The sequence below is a fragment of the Dermacentor albipictus genome, chromosome 8 (genome assembly GCF_038994185.2).
Source record: "Dermacentor albipictus isolate Rhodes 1998 colony chromosome 8, USDA_Dalb.pri_finalv2, whole genome shotgun sequence".
In the NCBI taxonomy this organism is placed as follows: domain Eukaryota; kingdom Metazoa; phylum Arthropoda; class Arachnida; order Ixodida; family Ixodidae; genus Dermacentor; species Dermacentor albipictus.
The window spans coordinates 63,847,307-63,873,688 of NC_091828.1; the positions used below are offsets into that span (position 1 = coordinate 63,847,307).

Consider the following 26,382-nt stretch of genomic DNA (forward strand, 5'->3'; position numbering starts at 1 on the left):
TCACACGCTTTCATTCATACGGAAACTCAGGGCGACGGCAGAAATGCGCACGTAGTGTCACTATAGTTGCTATCGCAGTAAGAAGATTCCATTCGGCGTATGTGCATGTACAAACAAGATTTTTACAACGAACCTATATAGAGCTAGAGCTAGGGCGGAGGCGCCGTCCGCGTAAAACCCGCCAAACTGTTCATTGGCGCCCATCGGCGCAACCGCGCGAACGGGCTCGTGCCACTGCTCGCGCGTTCGGCATCGTCGTCTCCTCCCACAGCTGGCTTGCCGTTCATCGTTCCAGCGTCGTACAAAACGGCCACGGGTGCTTCGTACGCCCGAGGAACAGGGAAAAAGGGCGCCCCATATTCAGCTTTGTTGGCGGTATGTTCTGGCCTTGCGACTCTCGGCGTCGTCGCCTGAACGCCTACACAGAGCGTCCAGCCGCGCGAGCGCCACACGGACCAGCGCTGATTGGTCGGTGCTCATCGAGCCGTTTCCGGCGGCAAGGGCGTGACCTGCTCAGATTTCTCTTTACGCCGAGCGACGCTGAGTGACGAAACGCCAGAAAATATCGGAAAAACGCTGCGAGGCGGTCTTTACGCGGAACAACTCGGAGAGCAGCGGCGGAAAGGCGACCGTCGGCGTCGCTCTGGCTGCGACGCGGCGCGCAATCGTTTATATCGCGTCGCAGACGCAGCGGTACGTCAGCTCGCTTCAGCTGCATCGGCTATACTTCAACAACCCCAAGGGCGATCGAAGCTTCTACTACGTCCGAGAGAACCTAGACCGCGACCTGCTGGATGAATTCGGGCGGCAAGATAACCACCACGTTCGCACCGTCACCAAAGCTTGTGCGCCTAGATTCATCAAACTGTTAAATTTGGCTGATGTTTAAATATCGTAAACGTAGTTATCGCGAGCGAGAGGTCTGTTTGGCTTGGTTTTACAAAGACTATGCACAGATGTTTCATTAAAATTAGGCGACAGACTTTCAGAAACAGAACACACTCTGCCGAAGCGGTTACCCGTGAAGTCGTGGTGAAACCTGGCCGTCGCAGTCGAGCTTGCCGGAAGCCGACGGGTGTGGTTTGTCAAACGTTCGTTGTGGCTGCCCTTACTTGCATCTACGGCTTCGTGTTCTCCTTGTTGTTCGTGTTGCTGGCCGCTACAGTAGCTGCCATCTTGGCACGCTTCGGCACTTGGTAAGCTCATCTAAAACCTCCTATTGTGGCCTCCCTTCGCTCCGGTTTTTCAGCTGGACACTTTGCTGTTACTTGATATTTTGCAGCTTGCCTTCTAGCTATATCGACTAGATGACTGAGTTCAGATGTAGCTTGCGCAGAAGCGCACGCACTGACGGCTCAACCGGCGCGCCATCCATGGCGAGACTGAGCGACCAAGCGGCGGCAACGCAGCGGTTAGACCCATTGCCAAGTTACGTGGTGCCGCCTCGGCGACGCTCCTAGCGAGCGCAGCTGCAACACCTCTTCACTGCGGATCGTGTGGCATGACGTCACACCTGCCACGTTTACTTTCTGGCTGCTCAAGATAATCGCGACGCGATGAACGACCTTGCGAGAGATGGCGTAGAAGAGCTTTCGCTATAATATACCTTCACGGTGGCTGCTCTGAACGTCAGGTCGGTGTCATCTGCACGCGGTGGACGTTTCTCTACGAGACATGGACCGACTTCTTCATGCAAGTCTAGGGGTACACAGGCGCCACGTTCGAACCTAGAGCCGACTAGCAAGCGCGCCGAGTTGCCATAACGTGAGGAACGACGCAGTCGCCACCGACGGCCCCACGTTTCGTCCATCAAGCATCAACTAGAAAGCGCGGCGCGGTGTCTTGTGCCAAAGTGTGTGGTGTAAAGACTGGCGGCCGGATGGTCGTTGCCACCATGTACAGTCGCGTTCCTAAATTTGGAAACCGTGCGGGCCCGTGGCCGTGTGCATGCGCGCGCCATCTGGCGGCTAGGTGCCTGTTGTTGAGAGTATCACAGTGCGCATGCGCGTCCATCCTATCTCACTGGTCTGTGTGCTCGCTCGCTGCGCACCGGCGCGCGGGCCGATTATCGTAATTTGCGTTCGTTGCCACCATAGGTGGGATCGGAGATCTTTGTTCATTTCGCGTTCTGTCCAGCTGCTGCATCGTCACAAAGGGGCAGTATGTAAAATTTGTGGGAGGGCAGGGAGAGAGGTGCCAATTGGCAAACAGTGAATTCCCCGGACGACAAAGGTCCGGGGAGGTTTGTCGTTGTTGTTGGTGAGGTCAAAATGACGGCATGCTCTTGTCCATCATTTTCATTACGAGCACGTCGTCTGCTAGGAGCAGAACGCGACTAGACATGTGAAGTTCGAGGGATAATCCGCTCGGCTACGAGACTGGATTCGCATCGCCCGAATGGTTCGCCGCCTGCTGATTGGCTACACTCTCACTCCCGTTCTAACAAATTTTGCATAGTGCAACTTTGTGACGCTGCAGCAACTGAACAGAGCGCGTCGAGATCGTCGAAGACAGCGCCGAGATCGGACCAAAGCGATCGAAGATGCCACGCCGCTGCTTCGCGAACAGCACTACTGGCGGCGGCGGTCACAAATTCCTGTGAACAACGCGTTCGCGGGTGCGCAGCGAGTGAGCGAGCAGGCCAGCGAGACAGGATGGACGCGCGTGCGCGCTGCGACACTCTCGACAGCAGACACCACGGAGGAAGGAAACTCAGGAGAGGCAATGACGTCACTCTTTGCGAAGCTAAAGTCGAAGCTAAAGCCACAGCAATACTAAACAATCGTTAGCACGTTAGCATGATTCCGCCAAAGGGGGCGAAATTTCCCGCAGATATTCCTTCGTCTGTTGCCATTGCCGTGGCGCGGTACATTGCGCACAGCGTTCCTTGCGCGTTCATTTCACGAACTTTGGTTCCTCGTGTCCCACATGGCCACAGCAACATCCAGTAGAGCACGGTTCAGATAACACAGTGCAACAAAACACGGAGACCAACACGAACCTGCCCAACGGCGCATTTGCCACGGTACGAAACCTACGGAGCAACACGCGTGAGCGCACAGCAGCAAAACAAAGCCGCCATTGTGGCCCGAAAGGCGTGACCATCGCAGCAAAGAAGTAAAAAAAATCAGCAAAAAGAAGAGAACAAACTACGTCATTTCCTTCACACTTTTCTCCTAGCGCGCGGAGGGTGTAGGGCCTCTCCTCAGATTCCTTCCTCCATGGCAGACACCGAGCCGCCAGACGGCGCACGCATGCCCACGGCCATACACGGCCACTGCCTCGCATGGTCTCCAAATCTGTGAACGCGACTGAACGTTCGACCTGTCTCTTCCAAGAGTGACGTAGATGACTTTATGAACGCGTACTTTGGATGGGTGCTCGGTCCTGCTGATGACGATCAAACTCCCGTTCTCGTCGTGGGCAACTTCAACGTGGACGTGTCTTAGGCAGATGGCAATGGTCTGCCCTCATTCATGCTCGAACAGTTCGGGCTACAGTGCTACAGCAACGCCAAGGTGTGAAGGACCACGAGACGCTCGTGTTTGGGCTTAGCTTTCGTCAAGGAAACTGTCCTTCCTCATCACTGAACAATTGGCCGTCTACGGTAGTGACCACAAAGCCATAGTCAAGCGTGAAATATTAAAGCACTTCAAAATAGGTATGTATCCTTGGGTTGTACATTTAGATCTACCATTTGTAAGCGTCGCTGGTCACCCACCTTTACAGAGTGCAATGGCTGCCAAATTTATGTATTTTTTTACTTTGACGTATCACATGCGAAAATAATAAGCAAGCGAATAGAGATTCTCCATTAGAGTGGTTACAAAAGTCGCAAGCTCGAGTTATACTGCGAAGTGCGTGGTTTTAATTTTATGGATCAGAGCATATAAAAAAGCCATTTGAATAAAATATGCCAAATCTATCGGCAAACATCAATGCGGTGTTCACGTTGCGTCCTGAAATGTATTTAGCAGCAACACGATACTTCCTACGAGGCATCAGTCTCATTTCACTAGACGTGAGATGCACACATCCTACTGAGCATTTCCTGCACGTTCACCACATGTTCAAGCTTGGTGTGTAAAAACGACAACAGTTTTCTACAGAGGTTAAATGAGCTTCCAGAGAGTGGTAACTGTAACCATTGTCATTCAAGAACATTTGTATAAAAATCAATCATTCTCTTTACTGCATGTGAAAGGCCCGTTCGTGCAAGCCGTAGAAGGCGTCACTGTACCACTCCAATGAACACTAGTAGGGCGTCTGTATCCCCTGGAGTTGCATTGTTATCCCAATATGGCTATATTCAACAAGGCATAATATTTAAATGCCAGAAAATGGGCATTTACCCTGGCACGCGTAACTCTGCGGTTTGGTTGATGCCCAGCGATTACGTTCAATCATTACAAGCATGACAGAAGGCTGCAAAATGGGCGACGAATCTCCTCACCCATATTTAGGCTCCAGCCGCTGAGTGCGTACCGACGCGTCCAAGGAATCTTCGCAGCGAGAGGCGACCCACCGGACAGCAGCAGGGACAGTCTTCTTCTACTTCTACCACGAGGCTGCAGCGCTCGTGCAACCCTCCCATATAAAGGGAGGCAGAATTAGCGTATATAACGCAGGCCTTAGCAGACCTGCGTTAAATGCGCAGGTTCGGGGCCAGAGACCGCATGTTCTCAATTTTCGGCGCGTAGCCCGGATCAAACCGCCTTGCTCTCGATACAATGCCCGGATTTTCACGTCCTAGATGCCGAGATAACGGATCTGGCTTTTGGCTCAATGTCACTTGAATCAAACATATATACGGAACTCTTAAGAGCGACCAGTCGTCCCAGGGGTAAATATCCAGCTGCACGTAGCGAACACATTTTTAGGCTGCACAATCTCCTAGATCAGACCGCGATAATATGTCCAAAAATACAGCTGACACGGGGAAGTGGGGGTTACTGGCGATGAAAGAACTTGTTTTAAAAAATTCATGCAACTTAAGCAGAATAGTTGAAAGCAAAATGGTTTTGTCATTCTAATTATTTTTATTTCATTCTGTTTACCGTTTATTACTGTAATACCACGTTTTTTTAAATCTGCAGGTAAGACACATTCCGCTATCAGAAATGCCACTGGCAAGTTCCTTCTTCCTTTGTTTGCCTTCTTTTAGTTCCTAATGAGTTTCTTCTTACTCCTTAAGCGGCGCATCCAGCCGTGATGCCTCAGCTGCTTACCCACATTGTAGACCTACTTCCGTAACGTCTTTGCATATTATGCGCTGCAATTCCCAGCGCGAGACATCCACGGTCCACTACAGTGCCAACACTGTATGTTATTCACAGTTTACTCGGATAGTTTTCTATGGCAATAAAGGGAAAGTTGTCGGGGTGGAAATTTGCACTTGTATTACTATGCGAAGATGTTTAGCAGCATTTGATAGCGCATTTCGTTTCTAGGAACAGATACTCTCCCATAGCAGCGGTTAGCTGTTCATTACGGCATAATCAACAAAGAAAAAAGAAATTTAGACTACAATATGGTGAAATGTCGTGCACGAAGCACGACATCCCGAAATAATCGAAAGAACTCGTGATCTGAAACGGAGACGCCTAACCATCGTTGCCACGGTTCGTACCTTTTTCGAGATGAAGGACAACAGTGATGGGCTGGAATGTTTCGATGAATGTTCGAGCAATTGGCCCTTCTTCTTTGTCGCAGCAGTCAATGTGCCCTCCTTGTGGCGCACGTGCCTGAAAATAGCCACAAGCACGTTGTCAGGGTCTGCTCAGTACCTGCGTCTCTCAGAGTCGTAACTTGATCCTGAGGCACCGCTACATGATACAGGATCAGTGTGCCGCTTCGAAGGTCACCGTCAGCACGACAACCATGTGGTGTGTGTGGCGATTAGGCGAAAACCAGGTACATGCAAGCCTTGGGCGTGCTCAAAAGTGCATCTACGGATGTTGCCCAGCTGTGCACAGTGCATCTAGACCTTGAACTCACCGTTGCATTTGTTTGTTGTGGATCATTTTCTCCCAATGTCACAGCCACACAGTTGGTGCTCTATCTTACTACTCTTACTCAGCTGCGGCCGTGAAGGACTGGTCTAATGTTTCTAGTGGAAGACGCCAACATTCAAGCAAACAACGCTGTTCTCCTGAACGAGATTCACCAACCATCGATGCTGCAACTCGCTATTATGCCTGCATGAGTCGACAAATGCTAGGGTAACCCTGTTGTACCTCGTCTTTGATAACGAAAATTTGAGCCGCAACAGGAGGTATAAAACTACTCAACTTAGCGATCACGATGGTGTCATTGCTACTCTAAAATTAAAGGCGATACGACTGGACTGGTGCACAAAGTGTTTTCTTCTCTACCACAAATGACAACGCTTAAAAATAACTCACGATTGCTGTGAATTCTCGCGCTCCACCGCCTCTAAAATGTGCCAGATCCCAGCTCCGCTGAGAGGCCACTGAGCTGGGGAAGGGAAGGGTGCGTTGGAGGAGGATGGTGCTTTTAGGTGGACGGGAGGACTGTGTGTCTGAGCTGGCGGAGGAGGGTAGGTGGAGGCGCGCTTGGTTCATCTCCTCTGGCTTTTGCTGCGGACTCTGTGTGCACTTTGGATGCACCGGGTTCGACTGGTGATCGAAAGACAGAGCGATGCATGGAACAGCAGCGCAAGCCGTGGAAGGATGAGCACCAGTCGACTGATCCCAAGTAGTGTGTAAGCGTTGCGCACGACCTGAAGAACAGCAAAATGCGCGGGCTAGGGTTACCAGTAGACTTCCGAAGAACATGCTGCACGGCTTGCGACAATGCGGGTGTGTCAGGCGAGACGCATTGCTTAGAAAGCCTAGAGTAGGGTGAAGCCCCCTCCAAGTTTTTTCAGCGTTCCTAATAGCACTTAATACTTTATAAAACCTGTAAAGCGGGAACAACATACGAAATAAAATATCAGCTTCTAGAATTAAACGGCAACAATTTCAAACACTCAAAGCATTTATTAAGCACTGTGTGCGAAAGGCACCAAAATGGAAAAAGCGCCCATATACTTGAGCTTAAGCTGCGTTCAGGAAGAGAAAGCTAGCTACAATTTTTTTCTTTAATTGCCCTGTAGTATTCCTCACTCTGTCAAATGTAAAATGCCTTTGAGCCTTCCGGCTATAAAAATAAACGAGGAATTGTGGCAGAACCAATCTCATAATGAATATCGACGCAACGCTGTTCATTATTGAAGCGATGTAGCGACACACCATGCTGTGACCACAGAGCACAGAACGTGCTGCGCCATCTCATAGCCGCACCGTGATGTGCGGGCATGGCGCGCGCGTTAAAGATACTCTCACAAGATTCACAGCGCATATAGGAGGCACGTTTGGTTGTGTGATGCACTGGGGTTGTGTGATGGGGTTGTGTGATGTTGTGATGGGGTTGTGTGATGAGCAGCACATAGCCAATCGCCAAATTTGGCGTCAAAGGGGTTCATGGAGGAACGGCTAACACCCAGTCGCACATACTAAAGATCCATGTTCCCGTCAATGAGGTGGGTTTGTGAGCGGCACATGCCAAGTGACTTATTAGAAGTGACATAAGGTGGCGTGATAAAGGTTCATTAAAGCACCGCGTAGACACAGGGTCATACGCCCAGTGCCTAGGCTTAGCATAGAAGAGGTCCATGGAACAGTGGCACATACACACGAACACTTACCCAATGACCTTGGTTAGTCCGACTGTTTATTATCTACCCAGTTTCATCCGCGCAACAAACCGCAACTGTAATCAAATGACCGTGGACTACGCAATGAGCCAAGTAGTGGAATAATGGTTAGACAGTAAGTCAAACACTCTCCTTAATCTGGGCGATGTTCCTGGAGAATCGTAATCGCAATAAAGATTATATTCAGGCATAGTGTCATTCATATCGCCATGGTGACCTTATGAAACGTTGCCACATGCTCAGTGCAGCACCACTGGTTTCCTCCAGGAAGGCGGATAACCTGACCAGTTGGCATATATTCATGGTTGTTTGGAAACAGAGACAGAAGCAGCAACGAAAAATAAGGAGACACAACGAGCGCTGACTGGAAAAAACTTTATTCACATGAGGAACAAATACGTGAGAACTCATGGAGAGGAGGACACAAAAGGAAAGCGATAATGTGCACTTTCAACACGTGCCGTCCTGATTTAAAATTTCCCACTCTAACGGTGATATCGAAGGTAAATAGCTGTCACTGTCTTTTGTTTCCTGATAAGGGAAGCTTCAACAACCTCCCGAGTTTGCGATTTCCGATTGCGGTACAGCACCGATGTACGTGTGCATTGCAGAATACACCCTCGATTTCTGCAACGAGCAGACAAATGCAAACCCGGTGCAGCATTTAGCGAATTGGTGGGATAGCACAGGCAAACTTTTAAAGAGAGTCCACCCTGCCCAAGGACATCTATTTCTTATTCCTTATCATTTGCAGAGCAACGCCGCTGCGATTTCTTTCATGTAATTTATTTCTCGAGAGCACTTGTTTTTAATAGAATTTCCTTTCTCATGTATGCCCTCCTCTTCATGCCCTCACATTTATTCCTTGTGAGACTAAAATTTCGTTCCAGCCTGCCCTCATTGTGTCTCGTCCTTCTTCCTTGTTTGTGATTACGCGTCCAAACACCTATGAATCCATGTTCTGCAGAGTAACAGATTTGGCTTTCCGCGAAGTTAAGTTCCTTCTGCACGTGTACAATATAACCCAGATGTTATTAAATCCGCCCCCCCCCCCGCTTGTAGCGGCTCGACGTGTCGTTTGTGCCGACGAATAACCAACCCATCGACAAGTGTATTCAGTTATAGGAATGAAGGAAAAGGGCTTTCTTTGTGATTAGTTACACTCTGTGATGATACGGGAGCCCACTGCTTGCAGGAGCAGATCAAATGACTGAGTTCACATCAGGACAAGTCAGCCTTACTGCTCGAATGGTCTCCGATTTCTATGCCGTCTTCTTCCCTAGGCGACTAGACTAGGGAACCTCATGACTATTGCGGTCAATCACAATTGTGTAATCGATAGCAGTATACCACCCAGGATGTGACACTGTTCCTGCGAACACAGCTTCCAATGGTATGGAATAGGTGACCATGTAGCAACTTGGGGACCCAAGGTTGGCGCCGCTCTTGCGTAGGCGTTGACTTGGCACTTTCATCATTACATCAGGCGGTTCGGTACCGGTAAAGGGTACCCGTTAACAATTGGTGTCAACGCTCTGTTGAATTCTGAACACGCGCTGATGAATGGATGAGGTTGCGTCGAGGGAAAAGTGTAGTAAATGGTCTGAGCCGTGTTGAGGCGCAAAAGACACATCCGTCGCCAAGAGATTCGACCTGAAGGTGACCAGCTGTCGGATTGCCCGAAGCGTCGATGTTTGCCCACCGTGCCAGGAATTGTTCTAAAAGTGATAGCTTATGTCACACTTCATCTCAACGGCAAAGCGCTCGCTATGTTGTCACCTTCACCCTGATAATATTGTTACAAGCATGAACACACTCCGGTCAATGTGCCTTAGCGATATGCCTACTGGACTCTATGCTCCCTGCATCGATTTACTAAGTTTTACCCACTCTCTCTCTTACTCCTCTTTTATCGTGGTCAGCTATTGGTAAGACAGAAATAGGATGCCTATCTCAATAATACCGACAGCGATTCGTACAAAAGAGGTTCCTAAAAAAATACCGTGGGTTCATTGCTTAAAACCTTGCCTCTGGCCGCTTGAATTCTTACTCTCGCTCCCGCTTGACCTCGAATTCCTGCAAAATCAGACTCTATCTAGGCAGTCTCACCCTTTTTCCTGACATTTCCTTAAGCCATGCAAGAGGGCAATGGTTGCCCTCAACCATGAATTTTGTGTCTTCATTAGAGTATCCTAGCCTTTGAACGGTCAATATAGTGCTAAAACACTCTTTCTCCGAGGTGCTAAACGCCATTTCTCGCCGTGTCAGTTATCGACTGAGGTATAGCACAGGATGCTCTCGAAAGCGTTCATTAAGTTGCTCAAGGACGACATCAAGGCCAGGTTTGCTGGCGTAACGCCAGACAATAAATCTTCGGCAAAAGTCTGGTGAGACAAGCACTGGTCGTGAAAACAAGGCATCCTACTCAATACAATCATCAGATTCCGAATAAGGCTTCACAAGTCTTCTACTTTTGTGCAGCTCACGCACTAATATTTTCTCATAGTAGAGAAATATTCCTAGAGAAATAACCAAGAAAACATCGCGTAAATGACGCGCTCAAAACTAAAGAAAATTTGGGGCGTATTTCTGAAGACTTCCACGCATGCTCTAAGCGATATTCAGAACACTGTCGTTTTATGAATATACGTGCGAGACCCGCAGAGACGCCTTGTTTCTCTGTGTCGGAGCAAACCACGCCTTACAGCAACAGCACAAACGCTTCCTAAATTGTTCTGTTAAACAACGGCTCCGCTAACTAACGCGTCATTCTCCCAAAGAAAAAACCTCGCGGCCACTTGTGAAAAGGGAACTGAGACTCAAGCGCACCAGTACAGGCCTTCAAACAAGAACCTAGACTTGGCAGCGGAAGCGTATCTCACGCAAAAAAAAAATGAAGCTTAACCGCTTCAAAGGAAGAACGCCATATCGATAAAAATAAGTTTTAAAAATTATGTGTGCACAAGGTTTCTCTTTCAGAATGTAAGTGAGCTACTCAAGCAATCAACCTAAACAAAGCTCATAACTCTATTACCGAAAGGATCTTTCGAACAAAAAGCGTGTAACTTGACACTCTAATGACAGAAACAAGCAGTTCCCACAGAACACGTACAGCACTTTTAATTCTAAAGGCGCTACGATTGCGTCATATCTGTGAGCAGTACAGGAGGAGGACGTTGTTTGCATGCTCTTGTGAAATTTCGAAACCATGCAATACAAAGGGCGCAAAAGGCATTGCCCAAGCTAGAGACGTCAGATACCTTCGTTCTGTCAACATGTCTTTTTGGCATTGGTCGGCGAATTCACTGCCTTCTATGGCCACTTCGCATCTCCTTAGCGCCGCGCTCTGCCGGCTCATACAGGTTGCACCTGAAAAGGAACCCAACGTGGGGGAACATGAATGCCCCCTGGCTTTTGTCCTTCTGCGTGCAGAACGTCGCTTTCTTTTCTTCCTCGTCTTGCGGCTCGAACACGCACTTACCTGAAACATTCCAAGCCATAAGCCCGGCTTTCTCTTTCGCAACGGTGGATGGATGCATGAAAAAAACTTTATTGACGTCCATCGGAACATTCACTAGCACGTAGTGGGCCGCTCCCACGTCGGGACAGAAAGAACTAGCCTCGCACCCACGTCGCGGGACAATTGGACTCCCCAAAGGTCGGCTTCGAAATCGGGACTGTGTAGAGCAGCCTCCTACGATGGCCATCTCTTTTAGCCTTTTCCGATTTACTCTGGCGCGTTACCATCTCTACTGCATTCCTGAATTTGCGACACCTTGTTCTTTTAAAAGGCTATCTGCTACAAGTTTTCGAGTATCTTTTCTTTCTTCCCTTTGGCAACTCCTCAGCCAGATCAACTTCCTGAAATGTTATCGGCGAAATCGGAAAGATTTTCTCCTTCAGTTTAATTACTTCTCCTGATCCAGATGTTTTATCCTGTTTCTTTGCACTGTGTTCGTCGTCGTAAATCAGCGCCGGACTTTCTTCATCAATTTCTGTGGGGGAAATCAGAAATATTTGCTCCTCCAACTTAAATACTTCTCCGGAGCTAGGCTTTTCATGCTCTGTTGTTGTGGTTTGCTGCCCCCGAGGGCAAGATTGCAACCGTGGAAAAGGCTTTTGATCTTACAGGGAGCTACTGCTCTGTCACTGCAAACCATGATTTGCCATATGGTCATCGGCCAGCAGTGCAGCGCTCTTTGCATGCACACCTTCCAGCCCGTCCTTTACAGAAAGGCGCGTGTTATGCATCAGGGTCTCGTTAAATCGCTCTAAGCAGTTTAAATGGCCCGTTTACTGATGTTATCCGCCCCAGGTCCTTTCACCCACTCTGCAAAATTATCCATCAGGCGACACGCAAACGCGACAAAGCTCTCAGTAGACTTCGTTTTGGTCTTGAAATCTCCACCGAAATTCCTTTGCAGCGAGCCCTTATTATGCGAACAAACTTGCGCTTACTTAGCTGTACACGCCTGCCTCGAGTGCACTCAGTAAAGTTACAACTTGTGACGCTCCTCCTGGCAGATACTCCAGGAACTTCTCCGGCAAAGTGTGGTGGTGAAATTATCACATCTCACAAATCCATTCAAAACTACTCAGGTAAAGAGCGAGTTCGTTACCCGTTTTTACGGCTAAATCAAACTCGCAATTTGCACGCTATCAATGTGTGGCGGCGCCGCATCTACCATGCGTGCTGATCTCCCTTGCTCTAGTGTTATTTTCGCCCGCTCAATTTCTGCCCGCTTTTGTTACATCACTTCCTGCCCCTTCTCTTCCTAGTTGTGTTCCTTCTTTTCCTCCGTTCCTTCTGTCTCAAGACTTATGTTTTCCAAGGCATCCGTGAGCTGGTCCTGTAACTTCTCCCTGTAACTGCTTTATGGTACCCCTCATTCAAGTTTGCTCGAGTCGTTAAAGACTCAACTGTGGTACTTCTGCCTTACTGAGCCACGAAAAGGAGTTCTGCTGATCCTGGATCCACAGAAGTCGCTCTTGCGCCCACAGTTTACCTCGAGCAGCCAAGGTTCGTCTCTCTCAGCGGGACGTTCACACGTCCGCCGGTGGCAGATCGCGGGGACTGCCTTTTGCGGCTCTTCCGTAAAGCTTCCTCGAGTCGTGCAAGACTCCATGCAGTTTCTACGACGGTTGTGCCTGCCTAAGCCGCCTAAAGGACCTCTGCTGATTTCAGATCCACGGAAGCTACTTTTCCGTCTACCGCTTACACCTTGCTTACGAAGATGGCCAGGTCCGTCGATCACAGATGGTGAAGGACTGCCTTCTTGATCATACGGCTTTTAACCAGTTTGGTTTATCTCGAGGCGGTTATGGGCCAAGAATCCACCAAGCACATCGACTAGTACGTAGAGCAGTGGGCACGGAAGAAAAGGTTTTTTTTTTACATTAGTTACACTGGCTTCTGGAACGCAAGTCCCTCCCATGCAGGAGCATATTAACCGCGTTACGTCACATTACGACGCGGCATCCTCACAGCTTGGATGGGCTCCGTTTTTGATCCCGTCTTCTTCCCTGGGTGACAGACTAGGGTATCTGATGACTATATCGCGGCCAATCACAATCATCCAATCAGTCGCAATATCCCACCAAGGATTTCACGCCGTTCTGTCAAACTCCACCTCCGATAGTATGGAATAGGTGACCGTATAGCAACCTGGAAAGCCAAGGCCGGCGCCGTTTTTCGTTAGTCGTCGACTGAGCCTTTTGCAGTGTTAGTGCGGGCTGTAAGTACACGTAGTGGTGCCTTTTGTGGCCCCGTTAACAATCGGTGTCAGCGATGCGTTGACTTCTGCATAGGCACTGAAGAATGAGCGGAGCTTTTTGGTGCCAAATGGCCAATTATTGTCCTTGGCCATGTTCATACGTAAGATCCTGCATTCAGGCGTTAGAAAAAGTAATTCGTCGAGGTGTGAATTTTAAATATTTTTCTTATGCGCCAGCATCAAGCAATGTCTTCTATTCGACCAAAGAAAATACTAGGAAGGTCATAACTTATCCTTCACTCAGCTGGCCGGTTTTTTGCGGAATGATTCAGTGGTATGAAATCAAGAACATGTACTGCAAAAAAAAAGAAAATATTATTTACGCTATTATGCTTTCTACTCTTGCGAAATGGGTTGTTCCATTTTGTTATATATATGAGCTTGCAAGAGATACAGATGGCAAAACAAACAAAATACTGAATATTACATGTGCCAGAACATAAGCTTTAATGACTGAAACTATTCTTGAGCATAAAGATTAACTCTGTGTAACATAATCAGCATGGATGCATTCGAACGGCGCCTGGCGAGGGTACTTGTTGACAAATTGGGTGAGGAACTTGAGGTGCTTGGTGCGAGTGTATGAACCATGCATCCTGGGCTCGCAATTGCTGGGAGCGTAATCGTAGTTGACGTCATAAACAGCCAAGGTGTGGTTAACTGTGTGGTAGTAGTACTTCACGCCAGGGAACTGCATGAACGAGAGCACAAATACAGCACAGTTACTCTATGCGCGTTTTTTAATGAAAACGTACGCATATTTATAAGCTGCTCATTCTACGAGAAGCTGATGAATTCGCAATAAGGCACGGATACTCTACAACGGACCTCATCAAATGGTAAAGGAACGCACGCACACCTTCCCCCTTCCACACACATGTGACACATGTACACACGCTCTCTCTCACGCACACATACACAAACACATATACACACATACACACATGTTCCAAAGAAAAGTCAACAGGCAAGCGCCACTCATATCTTTATTCAGCGACGCCATGGTGGAATATTTCTCCAATGTGTGCACATCACCAGCTGCACTATCATAAAAAAGCTCCAAACATTCATTGATAATGACCTTCTAATACACGCCTCAAGGAATGCAGGTTTTTACAAATAAAAAACAGAACATGGCAAAGAAATTCTACGCAGGCCCGCGCAAAGTGAAGCTTGCACTGAATGAATCATCAGTCAACTGAGACGTTCTCCATTCGAAAAAAATAATTGGTCGCCCCCTCCTTAAGCGATGCAGATGTAAACAAGAAACGACAACCGGGAAGGCAGACTGATTGGATGAAGGTAGCCATGAGCTTAAAATGGATGTAGTGCATGTTCGTAACGGCAATCCCCACAATACTACACTGCACCACGCCTCGCTGTGTACTGTTCCATATGCAATCTTTCCAGCCAGAAGAAAACAGAAAGGAGGAAGCACGGCAGGCAGCGAACGACGCCAGGGAGACCGAGCCCAGCTAGAAAAAGAAAGCGCCTGAAAGAGCCGCGACGAAATGTCTCAGCAAGTCTGGATTCTTGCTCCGTGATCCCGACGCCGCCACTGAGGAAAGGGCTGGCTTCATGGAGTGCTCACTTGTCAAGGCTGGCTGCGAGACGTAATGCTTTCTCCTAACTTTCTGCTTCTCTTATGAAAACCATGCAGCGCCTCTAGACGCCTCCGGCGCCACGCACCACAGCGGTGAAGGCAGTAGATCCGCAACAAATTCCGGATCCAAGATTTGAAGTGCATGGTGTCCTGTATCTGCCTTTTGAATGTAGCTGTCGGAAATGACAAAATTTCAGCTTACTATAAGTTACAGCTTGAGTGATATTGTGAACAAACAGAAGAAGGAATCCTGAAGCAATATTTTTTTAAAGCTTGTTTGTGACTAACAAGCGTACGTAATGTGGTCACGTAGAAACGGTGGGAGGACCTCGTTGTGTTCTCGGAGCTTGTCCGGATGCTTCCATTTGTCTGCCCCGATAACAGCTGTAGCTTTTGACTCAAGGTTACTTGAAGGTCGTCTACAGCAGCAGCTAAAAAGTATTTCATGCTAATACACATATGAGTTTTCTGCATACATTCGCGCCATATTCGGGGGGGGGGGATAAATCGTTCCTCGCTAACGAAGCAGAAGCGTCGCTGGTGCATTCAGCTTCGTTCATTCTTCACACTTTGTCCTTTGCATGGAGTGTGCGCGTGTGTATGCGCTCATTCATTACGCCATGCATGCAACTACTAGGATCTTGCGAAGTTCCTGTAAGAGCTGCTTACTCTCACGAGCATCGGACATCAAAGGACGATGATCGATATAGGGGGCGCTGATGTTGGGAAAGGAAAGTTTGGGAATCAGGAAACGGGTAATTTATGCTGCTACTGCTTACTTGCACCATCTCTTGCTGTGGGAGGGACTTGTAACTGCTGTCAGACTTCGTTACACGTGGACAACTTCGAGGTGTGCAACGGTTTAGCAAGGTGAAGCGACATAAGTGACACTTGACAAATGGTGATAGTTTAGGGCAGCGTCTTGCTTCGTTGTTTTCCTCAAAAGTTGTACAATAATTTTCGTTTCCTTTGCCGACGTTAAAATGACAATAGGCGTTGTGATGGCATAGCTGTCAACGTAATTTCTTCAATTGGAACAGTTGCGGTGAAATAGCAAGTTTTGACATTCACTTTTCTGTTTTGCGCTTGTTTAGCATAGAATCAAACTATATTTTACGTATCACAATTAGCATGGTCCAAAAAGATGCAGTTGATGATGATGATGTGTCGTGTTTCATGGTGCAAGGGCCAATTGTGGCCAAACAGCACCAGAGCAATGGTAATAATGCTCTGAAATGGTGATACGTAAGGTGTTTTAAGTAGTATGGCTGTAAATGGACTTAAAATTAGCGCAAGATGTTTAAAACTGTGCAATAAATGTAGGATCGTGCACGCATTCAGGAATTAAATGTCTCAGAGTTGACGGTATTCAGATATAAACAAGATGAGAACAGTGCCTGTGAATAGTCATGCGATAGTCTCAGTTGGTGTATATTTATGCAAGGCTAGAGGATGTTGCTCGGTCTCCAGAATAATCAAACACCTGCTGATCACATGCAGTGAGATCGACGACAACTATAATATGATAGCAATTCTTCTCTTCCATGTAAAAGGGACGGCAGCAAACCGATCATTCATGACTTCGTGCCTCGCTGGCGCGGAAATTTTAAGGTGCGGTCAACACCATGGTCTCGATATTAACGAATACTGGTTTATCACCCGCTCTTATATTAATCTTTCTTTTCAATGTTGTAGAAGCACCGTCAAAATATTGCATTTCGTCCTAAACTTTCTTTTGAGTACACCTTTAGGTGCTCCCTTTCTACCTCGTTTTCGAACAGACTGAATGGTTATTGGCGTGAGATATATCGACTTTCTCTATTTGCTCACCCTATCCTCAGGGGACCGGAAATCTCCAAAAACGAGCGTTTTCTTTCTCCCTCGAGACTTATCGTATGTAGCCGCATAATTGTCATCGAACTGTGTCTCCATGTGTCTCAAATATGCCGAATCTGATTCGTTGCAAACCTGGAATAAAATACAAAACATAACGTCACTGGTAAAATTGAAACTGCAATTATTGCACCGCAAAATATTACCATTACAAAAAATATTGCATGTTGTATCATGCACATAACTATCGGTCTTTCGCAGGACCACAAAAGCTACTACAGAAGTGTCATTCACTCTGCAAAGCACGAATTGTTCAACGACATTGAGTCATTCTCGTTCTCCTATGCATGATTATTTGAGATTATACAGCTTTTCTAAAGGAAGTGTAAATGTAGAAAAGGTGGCATTACTAAAGGGGAATTCCTAGGCGAGTCTGACACACCTTGCGGACAAGTTACCTGAGCTTCAGAAGACTAATGAACAGAATTTATTAAAGTCGCTTTAGTACAGGTTTTGGGGCCGTTGCTTATGTAGTGAATTTCGAAGCACTCCCTTCTTGTCGCAGTTTCTTTAAATCCTGAAAGTCGGGTAAATAGGAGGTACTCCTCATTTAATTTCAATGGTAAATCCAGACAGTATTGTAGCCTACCGACATGGTAGCACAGAAAAGGCGGGCCCGCCATCCTATAAGACGGAAATGTCCCAGGACGAAACGCCCGGCGTCGCTCTAAACTGAACCTTTCGGCCAGTCACAGCAAAAAGTGATACGGCGAGCTTCTCTTCGCAAGCATGTGTTGCTTGTGCAGTGTCACTTTTTGCCGCGACATGAAATCATTCAAGTTTCATCTGACACATCGTGATAGAGCGTTTCCCTTTGATGTAGCAGAGGGACGTGCTTGGTTATGATATAGTGACGTGGTTGTTATGGTCAAGAACACAGTGAACAACATTGAGGGATGAAACTACCTTTTCATTGGGTGACTCTGTTCCCAGAAAAGTAAGTGACACTCTGAACGGAATGATAGCTCCGACCACAACCGGAGATCGTCGAGAATCTGATCTACCTGTCAAGCACAATTCACGTCGCCCATACAAGGAGATCACACAAGGTTCGGTGACAAGCAGCAACAAATAGAACCATCGTAAACATTCGGGTGTGTTCGAAACATGCGGGCGCGTCTTGCGCTGAGCGGTAACTTTAGGCTGTTAGTGGTCAAAATTAAGTGCCCGAAAAAAGGGTAAGTACACGTGTCAATACTGCCTTGAGTGATCTTTGAAATGTTATGACACTTTTTTCCTAATTAGGTGCGATTTTTAAAATTTAGGAAGTATGGGTACCATGAAATGGGACGGCCTCTAAATTTGCCATGTACGCATGTGGGCACAAAGAAAAAATATAAGGACTGAATTTCTGATGTTTATTCATGTGAAGGTCACGTTACTAGCAGCAAAGTATGTCCGTTTCGCCCAACTTACATTTGCTAAATGGCGTGTTCACAGAGTTTATAGCTTTTTATAAAAATCTGCATGCTTAAAAGGAAAACGATCCTCTACGGAAGACAAAGAACATGAAACATATTGCCCTCCAAATATCTAACATAGCAAATTATTTACTTTGTAGAGTCGCATTGGAACCGTTATCGCATCACCAAGCTCTTGAGCGCATGAATGAAGGAATGGTTGCAATTTCCCTCACTATGAGAAGCAGCTAATCTATAGTTGGTGAACGAAAACACGCAGTAGCGTTTCACTGCTACGTGTGGTCTACTTTGTTGCAATATTTGAAGATGCCCTCGAGCAACCTTATTTAGCGACATCTATAAATAGACATGCTCCTTAAGCAGCTGAAATGCAGAAGGCCAAGCATATTTTATTGGCCAGGGGAACGCCGACGCGGTTCACTTGCGCGCAAGTGCGCTAACGTCGGGCTCCGCAGTTTCTATGTTTTCCTGGTGGTCCAGTTTCTGCCAACCGCCCAAAGAGCACAAAATTCCATCCATGAATTCAATACATCCGACGATACCAAGTTTTTGCACCTACGACCCAATTCGGTGGATTCACGACTGAAAGAAGACCTCTATCACGTGGCAGCCGATACAAGCCTTCCGAGGAGTAAAGGATGGCGGCGGTCCCTAAACCGTCGACGCCGGCGAATACGCACGATGCATCGGCGACGCTAACGCAGACGGCGGCCCGTACACCGTCGTCCAGAGGGGACAACAGCTCTGCGCGTGCCTCAAGGAGCCGTGAATCGACTGCAGAAGAGCGGATGGATATTTCTAACGTCTAACCACGTCCGAAACCGGCCACTATGGTCAACGAGCAAGCCAACGACTCCCAACGGTGGACCCGCATGACAACGCGCTACACTGAAGCCTATGACGAGGGCTGCGGCATTACCCGTCGTGGTTGCTTAGTGGCTATGGTGTTGGGCTGCTAAGCACAAGGTCATGGGATTGAAGCTCAGCCACGGCAGGTGCATTTCGATGGGAGATTAAGGCGAAAACACCCGAGTACTTTGATTTAGGCGCACGGTAAAGCACCCTAGGTGGTCTATATTTCCAGAGTTGGCCACAACGCGTTGCCTCATATTCAGAAAGGGGTTTTGGCACGTAAAACACCATATCTTAGTTAAATTTTTTTAGAGCTGGAGGACGGCGCCGCTTTCTTCCAAACAAAGCAGCAAGCTAGGAAGCGCCAACAAGTGGCGAGGAACGGCCCTTGTAACTCAAAGGAAGACAAATCAAAATTTCATCATCGAATCAGAAAATTCCAAAAACTACCACCCCTGCCGCACGACAACATCAGGGTGACTATACGACCGCCCAGGGCCTACCGATGCGGACTCTGACAAGCCCAACGTTAGCCGACGCGCCCATTGAGTGTGCCAAAAGAAAGTTACAGGTGAGCAGTTCTTGCTACGCATGAAAACGGCTAGAACATCGCGATAGAGTCGACCCCATGCACGAAGGTGGCAAAGCACTTGCGCAAGCTCACATCGAAGGTGGTAAACGGCAGGCCACACGTGGTAAATGCGTACGTTGCCACAGACGAGGGGCAGTACGCGGGGACCTCCATGGACTGCCGCCTCGCACTCCTCCGGAGTCGATGAAGAGAAATCTCCGCTACGAAAGAAAGAAGATGACGAGTAGGACGTTCGTGCCCACACCGGCTCCTGCTTTCTTCGATATTTTCGTTGAGAAATTCATCTCAGTCTCTACGATTTCTGCACCAACGGATACCAACTGTTCTACAATGGGTGGCCTTTTCGTTGGTTTTTTGAGCTGCTTCTCTTCCGTGACGCCACGCTCCCCTCAGTCTGACGGCAAGGCCTAACCAGCGATCGCCGGGCAGAGTTAGTCCCGCCTCGTCATGGCAGAGAAAATGGTTGTTATAATGGATAGAGACGATCTTCCACTGGAAGAATATGGTGCGGAGCACGGCTGGCGCTCCGCCGCTGTCAAGAAAAATGCCCTGCGCGTCTCTCGTCGCGACAGCACCCGCGAAGCGGCAAGCAGTGAGGGGCACCGCGAGCGTCTCAATGGCAGCAGGAAGCCCATTAGCCTAAAGCACAAGATCATCAAGTCGTCGCGAATGCCTCAGCTCCCGAAGAAACACTGGAAGATTATCGCCCGCCCCAGGGGTGGTCTGGATGTCCAGAAAACGGGCTCCGCTCGGCTTGGTCGGGCCATCGCCGCCGCGGTAGGACTCACGTCCGAGCAAGCTAGCCATGACATCGTCTGCCCCAACGCAACACAATATATTATCGTCCTCAGCACCGCCTCTCGCGATAACGCAGTTGCTTATCTAAAAATGAATTGCATCACCCTGGGAATCAAACAGTACGAACTCAGCACTCACGAAGCCGTGCCCCACGCCACGTGTAAGGGTGTCATACGTCAAATTGATGTGTCGGAGAGCCAGGTCGACCTGGACAGAAGCATCCTCAACGAGAATAATCCATTAGCCCTGGAAGCCAAGCGAATCAAGAATAGCGAAGTGGTAGTCATCGGTTTCGACGGCTAAAAGGTCCACAACTTCGTTTTCTATGGCTCGGCGCTCGTCAAGTGCTCCTTGTACCTCAGGCAGCACGACTGCTGCTACGCCTGCGGTAGACTAGGCCACAGAGCCGACGTCTGCCCAGCGCCGGAGGACAAGCTATGCAGGAATTGTGGGGCCAACAACCCCGACGACAACCACACATGCTCGCCTACTTGCAGACTCTGCGGGGACCCGCACACCACAGCGGACAAGATTTGCAAGCAAAGATTTCAACACCCGTACATCGTTCGACAGAGAAGAAGGGAAAGAAATGCAGAATCCAGGAATCGAGGCCTGTCGCCAGCACAGACAAGCGCCGACAGCGAACCGGCTAAATCTTCGAGCAGGCGCTCCCACTCGAGAAGCCGCTCGAGGTCCAGGAGCTGTTCCCGGTCCAGGTCCAGGAGTCGTTCCAGGTCCAGGTGCCGGGGCCACTCCAGATCGCGAAGCCACTGCCAAGGCCCACAGAACAGGGTCCAGTTCGAGGAGCCAACCGGTGCTGGGAAACAAGGCGTCACATGGGCAGACAGGGTTTGGAGTGGAGGGAGAACTGCCTTAAAGGTAACTGGGGGTGCGGCGCCAGAGCATGGTTCGTCTGAAATAGCCCAGCTTAGGAAATAAAATGCCGAGATGCACAGCATAATCGACTTATTGCGAGCCGAAATAGCAGAGCTCAGAAAGGCTAACCAAACTCACCGCGCTCCAGTCCGTAGTTCTACCCCGTCAGAAATCCCTTCGGCGACCCCCCTCTGTCCAACCCCCTCGGGGACCTCACGCCGTTCCAGTCCCTAGTTCATCCCCCTCGGGGACCCCCTCTCCCCAAACCGCAGACGTTCCCACGGCCGTGGATGCAAGCCACACGGGCAACCCAGCCAAAAGAAAGGCCGTTCCCAGCATGCCCGAAATTGTACCGGCTAAAGCCAAGTCCGAAGTAAAAGAAATGTTGAATTCAATCTGCTACGAGATCAAGAAGATTACCGAACGACTATCTGCAGTGGATCAGCGACTCTTGTTCGTGGATCAGAAGTTAGACGCGCAAAGTGTAAAAATTCAATGCTTAGAAAACAGAACACCAGAGATAGAGTCCAAGGTGCCGGAAATGGACATCAGGACGTCGACTCACATACGTCCCGTTTACTTCACGGATGGCACGTTGGTACCTACGCCACCACCACTGCACATTCCCGGACCGATTAATAGAACCATCTCCCTCGAGACCCTAGCAGCAACGCCGGAAGGCGCTCTAGACAGCAAGGATGGCGCCACACACCCAATTTAGGATTTGGCAGTGGAACTGCAGGGGGCTCAGCCGTAAAAGATGCACCCTGCAGCAGTTTGTTCGCACTCACAAAGAAAAGCCACATGTCATATTATTGCAAAAAACGATGACTGATCAGGTTTCACTTCAGGGATACAAAGCTCTTGCTCTCCGTGGGGACGGCAGAGGAATCTGCACATTAGTCAGCAGCAAGTTCACTTTCGTCGCACACGACCTAGGGTTCCGGCCTAGCAAGACGGAGTCCTCGCTAGTAGAAGTCATCCCAAGCCAATCCAACATCTCTAGCATTTTTATACTTAACGTATATAGCAGCCCGAGCGATCACAGACAACGTTTCAAAACCATCATCCCTAGGGCAAGGAAACTCGCCGGAAACTCTCCACTGGTTGTGGCCGGCGATTTCAACGCCCCCTTTCATGCGTGGATCTACACGCACGACACGGTGAAGGGCAGAAGCCTGTGCCAGGAGGCGGGAGATGCGGGACTCTCTCTATTGACGGACCCAGCCTTTCCCAGCAGACGGGGCACCCCCTCGACCAGGGACTCTGTCCCGGATCTCGCCTTTGTTAAAACGCTGGCTAAGCCATGCGGTCGAATCTGCTCACAGACCTCGGTAGTGATCACTACATAACGGTCACCAGCTTACATGTGGAGCAGCAAAGAAAGAAGGCGTTCTCGGTGCCCGACTGGGACAAATTCCGTGAGATTCGCAAGGCCCGCGCCGCCCGAGGAGAAAAGCCGGAGAGTCTCGTTCAGTGGTGCGCACTAATTCTGCAAGATGTCTGCTTCACCACCAAAACCATAGAGATGGATCTACAGACAGACAATATGGATAGCAGGCTAGCGCACCTTCTCGAGGCTGAGCAATCAGTTCTCGAGAGGTAGCCGAGATCAACAAGCAGATCGACGAGCACTGCCAAGCCCTGTCTAGGCAGCAATGGGACGACATTTGCAATTCAATTGAGGGGCAGATGCGCACAGGCGGGAAGTGGAATCTTCTCAAACATTTGCTCGACGACTCCAGCACCAAGTCAAACCAGAGAAGTGTCCTCGCTAAAGCGCTCCACGAAGCCAAGAAGTCGTCTTCGGAAAAGGACATGCTGAAGATGTTGGCTAAGAAGTACCTGCCGCTCAAAACTGTGGCCGATGATGCGGCATACCCAGTATACAAAGGGAAGCCGAACTCCGCGCTGGACGAGCCTTTCAAAATCAGTGAAGTCGGCGGCGCCCCACACGACCTCAATGGTAGGTGAGCCCGCGGCTCGGATCACATTAACAACAAGGCTCTCAGAAACCTAGAGGACGCATCGATCGAGTTTCTAACAGATGAGATAAATGGGATTTGGGAGCAGGGAATTGTACCGGAAGAATGGAAGTTGGCGAAGGTCATACTAATCCCAAAGCCCGGTAAACCGCCGAGCCTGGACAACCTCCGCCCAATCTCACTGACGTCATGTGTAGGGAAGGTGGCCGAGCACGTCATCCATAACAGAATTGCCGAGTATATGGAAACCAACGACCTTTTCCCTCACAACACGATAGGTTTCAGGCCAGGCCTCTCCACCCAGGACGCCACGAAGCTTATCAAGATCCAAATCCTGGAACGCTGCACTCGGGACACGAGAGCCATCCTTGGTTTGGACCTGGAGAAGGCCTTCGATAACATCTGTCACGAGTTCGTTCTCGACGCCATCTCCAAACTTGGCCTAGGCTCGTCCTTCCATGCCTTCGTAAGGTCTTTCTTGAGCAAACGATGCGCCATTCTGAAGGCTGGAGATTTGGAATCGGAGAAAATGGAGCTGAGCAGCAGAGGAACCCCCCAGGGCTCAGTCATCTCACCACTCCTCTTCAACATCGCAATGGTGGACTTCTCAGTGTATCTAGGCAAGGTCAAGGGCATCGGTCACACGATCTACGCGGACGACATCACTGTCTGGTGCGTGGGTGGCAGTGACGGACAAGTCGAAGCCGCTCTCCAGGAAGCTGCCGACACTACAGAGCGCTTTCTAACCAACACGGGACTCCGGTGCTCCCCAAAGAAATCGGAGCTCCTTCTCCACAGCCCAAGTAGAAAGGGACGCAAGCCACAGAACTGGAAACCCCCCACTGAAATTGACATTAATCTCTACACCAATTGCGGAGATCCCATTCCCAAAGTCGCGTCCATTCGAATCTTGGGAATGGCACTCGAAGGGGCGGGCACAAATAGCATCACCATTGACAAACTAGCAAAATAGACGGATAGCGTCATCGGTCTAATCAGGCGGGTAGCTAACAGAAGGAGAGGCCTGAGCGAAGAGAGTCTGTTAAGACTAGTCCACGCTTTCTTGTTATGCCATTTTACGTACGTAGCGGCCATTCACGTCTGGAAGAGGGCCGAGCGAGACAAGCTAAAAAGGAGGGGGATCAAGAGCGCGCTCGGACTACCAACTACACACGTACCGACCGAATCCTGCAGTTGGGTATTCATAATACCCTGGAAGAGATTGCAGAAGCACAAGAAAGGGCACAGTTTCTCAGGCTCTCCGGCACCAGGGCGGGCAAACGACTCCTAACTGAGGTGGTCGTCCCCCCGGCAACTGTCGAAGACGCCTGCCAGGGCCTTCCGAAAGAGCAGAATGATCACATCATATTATCGCCTGCCCCGCGCAATATGCATACCGAGCGCAACGTAGAAAGAAGGAAGGCCTGAGCGGTAGCGCTCCTACGCCGCGCAACAGAACTCCCTGCCAGCAGCCGCTTCGTTGACGCGGCCCGTTATGGCAACAGCAACAATTTCTCGGTAGTGTCAATCAACCACAGAGGTTTGTCCGTTAACGCCGCTTCGGTACGAAGCACGTCATCACGTGCGGCCGAGCAAGTGGCCATTGCCTTGGCCCTCCTGGACGACGGACATGCCAATATCTTTAGCGTCTCCAGGGCAGCCATCCGCGCCTTCAGCGTTGGCGCCATGTGCAAGGAACCCTGCCGCATCCTCGACGGCAAAACCATCGCCACCCACACTCTCACGAGGTTCCCCGCTCACATGGGATTCATCATGGAAGGCCCCACAAACCTCAACGAGCTGGCCCACTCCAAGGCGCGAGGTCTCGCTTTCCGCGACCATAGAGAACTCCAACGCCAGCGCGCAGTGGTGGAGAACAGAGATCAACCGACCACATACAGCGAAATTGCGCAGCACTTTTATCTCGGCAGGCGAGACTTTCCCCTTCCACACAAGAAGTTAAATAGAGCGCAGGCATTGACCCTCAGATAACTGCAAACAGGTTCATATCCCAACCCGGCTTGTTTCCACAAAATTTACCCCGACACCTATGCCACTAGTTCTTGCAGGCACTGCAATGACATCGCTAGCCTACACCATATGCTCTGACGTTGCCCCTCGTGACGAGGCCAAGAAGAAATCGACGAGGACAAGTGGCTCTCCGCTATCAAGAGCCCCGATGTCGGGGCGCAACTATGGGCTGTCCACAGGGCCCACGATGCGGCGGTCGGGCAAGGCCTGACTGTCCCAACGTAGGAGCGGCCCGCAGCGCGCTGAGTCGCGTACCTCAGGACGTTATTAAAGTTTTGCATCCATCCATCCATCCAAATCTCCGCTACGTTACGCAAAACGTTGAAGTGACACAGGCGAGCGTGCTAGGGGACTCTAAAAGCGCGGTTATCACCTTCTATGGAATTTTTGTCCCCCGATACATGCATTAACAGGGGTGGCGAACTTGCTTGTTACCCTTATCGCAACACGGCACAACTGTGTAAAATGAGCCAACAAGTCGGAGATCGGACCACCGTTACCCGCAACCAGAATTTACAGCCTGCAAAATCTGAGGCACCCAAAAACCACCTGAAAGGCACGACAGCAGAGCGCGGTGCCCTCCATGTGGCGGCCAACACGTTATTGTGGACTGCAGCTGCAGAGAACAACTAAAGCCAGCTCAGCGCTGCCTCAATGATAACCAGAAGAAAACCCAGATGAAGGGAGACACCGCCTCGGTGTCCTACAAGGACTGTCCAAGTTGGTTCACGTCCGAGGACGCGCAAGCGTGCTTCTTCGTCCTTCTGAAAGGGATACGGCAAAAGGATACGTCCTTCCGGAAGGGGCCTTCCGAAAGCGATAAAGCAAGACCGACATCCC

The 26,382-nt window shown here is 49.4% G+C and overlaps 2 protein-coding genes across 9 annotated transcripts in view; both read right to left on the minus strand.

Annotated features, from left to right (window-relative positions):
* LOC135921769 (uncharacterized) overlaps window positions 1-4,912 on the minus strand; it is a 90,363-nt gene extending 85,451 nt beyond the window's left edge. Inside the window, exon 1 of one of the 3 annotated variants that reach the window (XM_070523515.1) lies at window positions 4,454-4,912. In XM_070523515.1, coding sequence (XP_070379616.1) covers window positions 4,454-4,457 — 4 coding nt within the window. In that variant the 5' untranslated portion in view covers window positions 4,458-4,912. The remainder of the gene's footprint in view (window positions 1-4,453) is intronic. The other 2 variants (XM_070523516.1, XM_070523517.1) reach the window with 2 other exon arrangements.
* Window positions 4,913-13,905: 8,993 nt separating this feature from the next.
* The window catches only part of LOC139048803 (uncharacterized), a 98,796-nt gene continuing 86,319 nt past the window's right edge, over window positions 13,906-26,382 (minus strand). For 5 of the 6 annotated variants that reach the window (XM_070523512.1, XM_070523509.1, XM_070523513.1 and 2 more), the window contains 2 exons: window positions 16,925-17,062; window positions 13,906-14,182 (listed from right to left, as the gene is read on the minus strand). In XM_070523512.1, coding sequence (XP_070379613.1) covers window positions 13,970-14,182; window positions 16,925-17,062 — 351 coding nt within the window. In that variant the 3' untranslated portion in view covers window positions 13,906-13,969. The remainder of the gene's footprint in view (window positions 14,183-16,924; window positions 17,063-26,382) is intronic. The other variant, XM_070523511.1, reaches the window with a different exon arrangement.